The 7,399-nt window shown below is 43.7% G+C and overlaps 1 protein-coding gene across 2 annotated transcripts; it reads left to right on the top strand.

The window, feature by feature from the left end:
• The first annotated feature begins 1,542 nt into the window (after window positions 1-1,542).
• Window positions 1,543-7,174, top strand: LOC120712168 (probable galacturonosyltransferase 4). 2 transcript variants are annotated; one of them, XM_039997881.1, is made up of 9 exons: window positions 1,848-2,036; window positions 2,142-2,176; window positions 2,286-2,327; window positions 2,410-2,503; window positions 2,662-2,846; window positions 3,888-4,159; window positions 4,277-4,634; window positions 5,637-6,212; window positions 6,728-7,174. In XM_039997881.1, the coding sequence occupies exons 1-9, from the start codon at window positions 1,946-1,948 to the stop codon at window positions 7,001-7,003; spliced, it is 1,929 nt and encodes a 642-aa protein (XP_039853815.1). In that variant the 5' UTR covers window positions 1,848-1,945; the 3' UTR covers window positions 7,004-7,174. The 2 variants fall into 2 exon arrangements, with proteins under 2 accessions (XP_039853816.1, XP_039853815.1); XM_039997882.1 differs by lacking the exons at window positions 1,848-2,036; window positions 2,142-2,176 and adding an exon at window positions 1,543-1,830.
• The last annotated feature ends 225 nt before the right edge of the window (window positions 7,175-7,399 follow it).

Below are 7,399 nucleotides of genomic sequence, written 5' to 3'. Positions count from 1 at the left end.
GTGGCAATGAAATAAACCAAGTAAATGCAGCACCCGATAGAAATAAAGGAAATAACCTCAATTTGTAAATGTCATTAGTGCTAGCTTCACCAAATTGTATAATAAATTAACCTATTTACTCCAATATAATTCTACTATCATCACCAGTGAGCTTAACAAATTCAGTAATTTTAAACCCTTGAGGATATGCAACAAAATTATAATTCTCAGGGTATGGTCTTTGATAAAATCGGCATTTTGCTTTTGGTTCTATCCCAAAAGTTTGCCGAAATATCTTAATCACCTCTTCCTTAATACTACCTGATCCAACATTATCGGCATTAGGCAATTAGTGATCGGTGTATTATTAGGTTGAGCAAAGTTCGGCGGTGTAGAATGTCGCAACGAACTTACTGTCCCATATGGCACATTGGCATTAGGTGATGCATTATAATTAATTCGGCTTTGCTGATTAGCCGAATTAGTCACAATAGCATTATTAGTTGGAAATTTGCCACTAGCCGAACTACCCATTGTCTTACCAGTACTAGATGTTGACGTATCATTACCGACAGATTTTATACCAAGATGTATTTTAATTCGGCTAAAGCGATTATCAAACATATCATGCATATTTTGACCAATAAATTCCAACTTATTATTCATATGAGAAGACACAATATTATTTATAGCATTAGCTATTTCGAAATTAAGATAGGCTGTTCGTTCTCATTAAATTTTACCTCAAACTGTGAAGCATCGAAGACGGCATCCGTCGTGACCTTCCCTTGACGGTCGATGGAGAAGTGTGAGATGTATTGTTGCATGGCTTCCTCTTCCAGCCTCTCGATTTCCTTCTCTTTCTCTTCTCTGTTCTTCTTTTGGATGTCATCAAGAACCTTCTGATGCTCGGCCGGAAGTTGCCGAACAGTCGGCCTTTGAATATTGGCAGCATCAATATCACCAGGTTTAGGAATACCGACCATGGCAGCCGATTTATTCTTTCTGATCCCCAGCAGAGTTGCCAAAAAGTATGTTGGTGCAGAACTAGAACCAACACACCAAAGCGCTAGAACGCGCAGCGAGCGACGGCACGATGCAGCACCGATGCTCAGACCGGTTGTCGCCGGGCAGGCCGGCGGTGAAACCAACGAACATCGTCTGGGAAGGACTCGTCGGGGCAGGCGCACACAGAGTTGCTCTTGGGTCGGCAGGCCACCTAGAACGCCCTCAATCGACGTAGAGACGAAGGAGGAACAACAAATAGTAGATTGGAAAAGTTAGGGCAAAAAAAGTAAAAAGATAAATTTTTTTGTATTTGATCGATTGGATGTCTCAATCGACCGTGACCATTTATATTTATATTTATAGGGTGTGTAGATTTATCCCGCAAAAAATTCTATTACAAAATCTAAATATATGAAAATTCTTAATTGTACTCGGACTCTGCTTAGAAACCGATCAGACAGATCGACCCTATCGGTCAGACCGATCGGCTGCTGACAGACTGACTACAACGTCTCACCGATCGGACCGGTCGGTACTGTGTAATGCCAATTTTGATGTCAACACCCACCGGCCACCGCGGTTGACGGTACTGCTTGGGTCTACGGCGGAGGACGCCGCCCGCGGCCGCGCCCCAGCAGCAGCCGCCATGCCTCCTCTTCCCACCCTCCCCGTGCAGGCTCTTCTTCTACCCCAAGAGGACTGAATCTAGCTGGGCAATCGCTACAGACGCGCACCAGCGCCGCCGCCGCCGCCTCTACGCATCCCCGCAAGGCTGGACCCTCGCCGTCAACTCCACCGGTCGCGGCACCGTCGACCGGCAAACGCAGTACTGCTGGCAATTGGGTATTTCGGGTCGATTATTTTCAGTAAATTTCGGGTTGCAATTTTTAAAATCCGAAAATTTTAAAACTCGATCCGAAATTTTCGAGTAATCCGAACGCCCCGCCATAACTCGAATATGGTGAGGCCGAGGAGGATCCTCGCCCTCACGATGCTCTCCCCCCTCGCGCTCTACACCAGCCGCCTCCCGGCGGCGCTCAACCCCATCCGTAAGCGCGCTCTCCCCCGGCGTGATCTGTTTCGAGATTTGAGGCCGTCTTTTGTTGGCATTGGCGCTCTTACGGATTTGCTGCCTTGTTTTTTTTTCTTTCCAGAAATGCGGGATTTCCCCGGAGAAATCACGAATCATGTGAGTGGGGTTTTCGGGGGTTTTTTTTTTTGGTAGGTGGATTTGGGATTCTATAGGGATTTTGTTTGGGGTTTTGACGGGTTTCTTTTTTGGTTGAATGGTGTGCTAGGGCCGTGGCATCAAGGCAGACAAGCTGAATGCGCTTCCTCTGGTAAATTTTCACTCCCTGTTTTGGGTATTTTTCTTGACCAGGGTGACAAGTTATTATAGATTTTCCTCTGCTTTGGATGCAGGAAACTGTGTTCTCTTTGAAAGAACCTGTCGGCATCGTCTTCTCGGATGAACTGGGCGGGTTGTCGAAAGAATCGACTGAATCTGAGGGGCAAGGTGCGGGTAACTTTTCCGATTGTTTCATTGCATCTTGTGTTTGTAGGTTCCCGGATTCAGAGAGAGTCTTTCGTAGAGATTTGCGTTGTTGTTGTTGTTGTTGTTGTTGACTTTTTGTGTTCTGACTTCTGAGATCGTTGCACACAAACTGTCTGTAGAATCGCCATCGAGAAAGGCAGGGGAGCACAAGAGCCGCGTGCTCTCTGAAGTCACGGCGGCTGCTGATGGCATCGAAGTGCTGGAGCAAGTGACGAGGCGGGAGGCACAGGATGGTGGCTTGGTGAGTACCGACTCAGAAGAGCAGGAGAAAACCACCGGATCACAGCAGCAATCATCTTCAGAGGTTGGTAGTTTTTAAGCTTTCTGTGCATCCTATCAAATTTTAGTTGAGTTGTAACCTGAGGATTAGTTTTCTGAGTTTTGGGACCATGTTTTGTCATTTAGCTTCAGGTTGCAAGCTGGAATTCGAAGATTGCATTATTAGAGTTAATCAGTTAAGATCAAGCTTTGAAATCGGTTGGTAGGCGAAGCCTTTCTGCACTTATTACACCTAACCCCTTGATGGCCAGTACCTTCCTGGTTGGGATAAGAAGTTAAGAACATTCTGGCCGCTGGAGGGTTGTGATATCTTTCATTTTCTTGGGATAACAGGTCAAATCGTAGTGTCAACTGCCAATCTATGAAATGAGGAATATCATGAATAAACTTAACCGATAAAATTCTGATGTAAAGTATTAATTGGCTCACTTGCTTCATCAATTTAATGTCTGCAAAATGCTGCCATGGAGAACCTTAGGGTGAATACATAGCCCTTAGTTGATCTGTGGGTCTTAATGAAGCAAGTTTACATTAATCATTTTACAATGTCAATTACTGCTAGCAGTTGGAGTTGTAGCAGTTTTAGTCATTCTCATACAGTTGTCAGTTATAGGTATTGATTGTGTTGTTCGTCAACAGCTATGGCACGTGTTTGGCTCAGTATGTTGTTCATTTCCTTCAGGATACTGATAAGCACATATATGAAAGTTCTGGAATCTTACTGATTTGGTTTCAGGGCCTGTTTTGTTTCATGCTTACATTTCCTGCCATGTTTTGCCTTGACCTCCAATATCCTTTCCTTCCAATTTGTTAAATCAACTCTTAATATGGGATTTCATTATAGAACGTCATCTTAATGTAATAGATGCAATTTCTGACCAAATGGGGTTCAATACATTTATGTCGTGAAATATTCATCCATGCGCAGAAATCACATACTCCTAATGTTTTTCCCGAACTTGATTCTTCTATTTTACAGAATTTAATTTAATTGTTCTTCATGGATCTTATGTGTTGCAGTTATGTTTGTTACATGGTTTCATCTTTATCACATGACCTCTTACAGGAAATTTTACTGGAGACTATGCCTAAACAGACATCTGACAAGGTAGTTGCGGAGAACTCCCTAACAGCTAGAACAGATGGTAAAACTAAAAGCTTTGTTTTGCCTGATACGCGGATCCGGAATATCAAGGATCAGTTAATCAAGGCAAAAGTCTACCTTGGCCTTGGATCCATTAGAGCAAATTCCCAGTACCTAAAAGACTTAAGGCAGAGGATACGAGAAGTCCAAAAGGTGCTTGGTGATGCATCTAAGGACACTGATCTACCAAAGAAGTAAGTTTCTCATCAGTTCAGTTCAGTCCATTCGCTTCAAATTATAGCTTCAGTTTCATACCGTGCATAGAATCAGTGCATGCAATAATTATGGGACTTTTTCATATACTTGTTCAGTGCAAATGAGAAGGTTAAAGCACTGGAGCAGATGCTAATTAAGGGCAGACAGATGCAGGATGATTGTTCTATTGTTGTCAAAAAGCTTCGAGCTATGCTTCACTCAGCAGAGGAGCAGCTGCATGCACACAAGAAGCAGACTGTTCTTCTGACACAACTTGCAGCTAAAACCCTTCCTAAAGGTCTTCACTGCCTCCCCCTGAGGCTAGCTAACGAATACTTTTCATTGGATCCTGATCGGCAGCAGTTCCCAAACCAAAATAAACTCACCAACCCAAAACTGTATCATTATGCCTTGTTCTCGGATAATATACTAGCAACAGCAGTTGTTGTAAATTCAACAGTGTTAAATGCCAAGGTATGTATGTTGAATACTTCAATATATGAGTTTAAAATTTGAAAGATAGCTTGCATCATTCTTAATGGCAATGTTCAAGAAAACGCTAGGCGCTAGGCAGGCGCTAGCCTACTGACTAGCGCCTAGGAAGATTAAACGTAGATTAAACGTGATTAATCGTTTGTGTGTTTTTTTATTTTTTATTTATTTTTGTGCTGCTGAGAGCAAGATTAGTAGTAAGTACTAAGTAATACAGAGGTAGCACACATAAAGACTAGAAGACTGCAGACCCCGATCCAATTCATCAACCAACAAGGCAAGTATCACTAGCAGACATCCATGCAGTAGCAGTCATACAGAGAATAAACAATCCAGTGAAGGAGAAATTAACGGATTAACATGGGGAGAGATTGTAGGAGCACCTTGATTGGATCTATGTCGAGGAGCAGAGGACGCAGGTGTGCAGCAGGGGCGCATGGCTTTGCCGGCGACAACGCAGGGGACAGACCGAGGAGAACGCCGCCGCCTGCACCAGCACTCGATTTCCCTCCAGGATGTGCTGATTTCTTGAGCAGCTCCCTCGATTCCCCTCCAGGCCGTGCGATTTCTGGAGCAGGGGCGCAGGGCTCCGCTCGCTACCGGCAGGAAGCGGAAGAACAACAACAGGTCATAGCCTCGCGTGTGCGAGGAAAGAAAAGGTTCGTACCTATCTAATCCCTGCCGCCCGCTCTGTTTTGGCGCAGTCCGCCCGCAGCCCGCCCTTTTTTCCTGCTCGCACTTTCCGCGCGCGCGCGGCCGCCGCCCGACCCTCCCGCCCAGCGACGCCTAGCGTCGTTTTTTCACGCGTCCGCGCCGCCTACGCTCCGCCTAGTGCGTAGACGCAGCGTCTAGGCATGCCCAACGCTTAATTGGGCGCCTAGGCCCTAAACGAGACGTTAGGCCGCCGTCTAGCGTTTAATCTCGATTAAACGATGTTTAATCACGTTTTTTTGAACCTTGCTTAATGGAATTATTTGTTTGCAGCATCCTTCCGATCATGTCTTCCACATAGTAACTGACAGACTGAATTATGCTCCAATGAGAATGTGGTTCCTTTCTAATCCTCCTGGAAAGGCAACAATTGAAGTACAGAACACTGGGGAGTTTACATGGCTAAATGACAGCTACAGTCCAGTGCTCAAACAACTTGGGTCTCAGTCCATGATTGATTACTACTTTGGAACAAATCGTGCAAACCCAGATTCAAATTTGAAATACCGAAATTCAAAATATTTGTCAATCCTTAATCATTTGCGATTTTACTTACCTGAGATTTATCCAAAGCTTGACAAGATGGTCTTTCTTGATGATGATATAGTAGTAAAGAAGGATCTGACTGGCCTCTGGTCAATCAATATGAAGGGGAAGGTAAATGGTGCTGTTGAGACTTGTGGAGAGAGCTTCCATCGCTTCGATCGTTACCTGAATTTCTCAAATCCTGGTATTGCCAAGAATTTTGACCCCCATGCTTGTGGTTGGGCTTTTGGAATGAATGTGTTTGATCTGGCTGAATGGAAGAGGCAGAACATAACCCAAATCTATCACTCATGGCAGAAGCTTGTAAGATGCTCACAACCTTCGTTTCACACTGGTTTATTTATCAAAGTTTATTTTTGATGTTTTAAACATATGTATGAAAATTAAATCTACTTCTGTTGCATGTGTGTAGTAGGGTTGTCTGTACTGAAGCTCAGTAGCGAGTAGGACTTTGAAGCTATACCTAAAAAGGATGTACTGGAAACGCCAACAACTCTTTGAACTAAATCATCTGCAAAGTATTATTTATACTGTGGCCCTAGGAAAGGAATTTATTCAACATTGCGTATTTTTATTTAACTTCCATATTCAGTTTTCAGCTTACATTATGCAAAATTATAATTAACAAAACATCTTAGCTTGCATATTCTGTAGAAAAATACATATACACAAACATAGAAAATTTGTTTCATAACTTTTAATAATTCAAGTGCCTTTGAATTCAGTCTGTTTTGTTCACTTTGTCATGTGTACCGACTATGATTGCTACTGAATAATTTAACCTGATCAAATACATGTTACATCATATTTAACTGCAGAATCAAGACAGATCGCTTTGGAAATTTGGCACTCTCCCTCCAGGTTTGATCACATTCTGGAACAAGACATTCCCCCTCAGCCGGTCGTGGCATGTTCTTGGTCTAGGTTACAACCCCCATGTAAACAGCAGAGACATTGAACGTGCTGCAGTCATACATTACAATGGCAACATGAAGCCCTGGCTAGAGATTGGCCTGCCCAAGTTCCGAAGCTACTGGTCAAAGTATCTAGATTATGACCAACCTTTCCTGCGGGAATGCAACATCAATCCATAAAGGAAGATTGCACTTTCAATCCCATCTGACATAACCAATAGTTTTTTTTTGCTGATATGCTCTGTAGTGATGGCAACACCACCGACTTTTCTATTAACATAGCCCTACACCAGGGGTCAGCATTGAGCCCTTATTTATTTGCTTTAGTGATGGATGAGGTCACAAGGGATATACAAGGTGAGATTCCTTGGTGTATGCTCTTTGCTGATGATGTGGTGCTAGTTGACGAGAGTAGGATAGGGGTTAATAGGAAGTTAGAGCTGTGGAGACGCACGTTAGAGTCGAAAGGGTTCAGACTTAGTAGGACCAAGACCGAGTACATGATGTGCGATTTCAGCGCGACTAGGCATTAGGGGGGAGACGTTAGTCTAGATGGGCAAGTGGTGGTCCAGAATG

This window comes from Panicum virgatum, chromosome 6K, assembly GCF_016808335.1.
Source record: "Panicum virgatum strain AP13 chromosome 6K, P.virgatum_v5, whole genome shotgun sequence".
Taxonomy (NCBI): Eukaryota; Viridiplantae; Streptophyta; class Magnoliopsida; order Poales; family Poaceae; genus Panicum; species Panicum virgatum.
This window is presented reverse-complemented; position numbering and strand designations above follow the sequence as displayed.

What these genes read in the sequence shown, in the direction of transcription:
- LOC120712168 (XM_039997881.1), top strand. Translation starts at nt 1,946, where the DNA reads ATGGTGAGGCCGAGGAGGATCCTCGCCCTCACGATGCTCTCCCCCCTC. An exon ending in AGCAGCAATCATCTTCAGAG is followed by an intron (nt 2,847 to 3,887) that starts GTTGGTAGTTTT and finishes GACCTCTTACAG; the next exon opens with GAAATTTTACTGGAGACTAT. An exon ending in GACACTGATCTACCAAAGAA is followed by an intron (nt 4,160 to 4,276) that starts GTAAGTTTCTCA and finishes ATACTTGTTCAG; the next exon opens with TGCAAATGAGAAGGTTAAAG.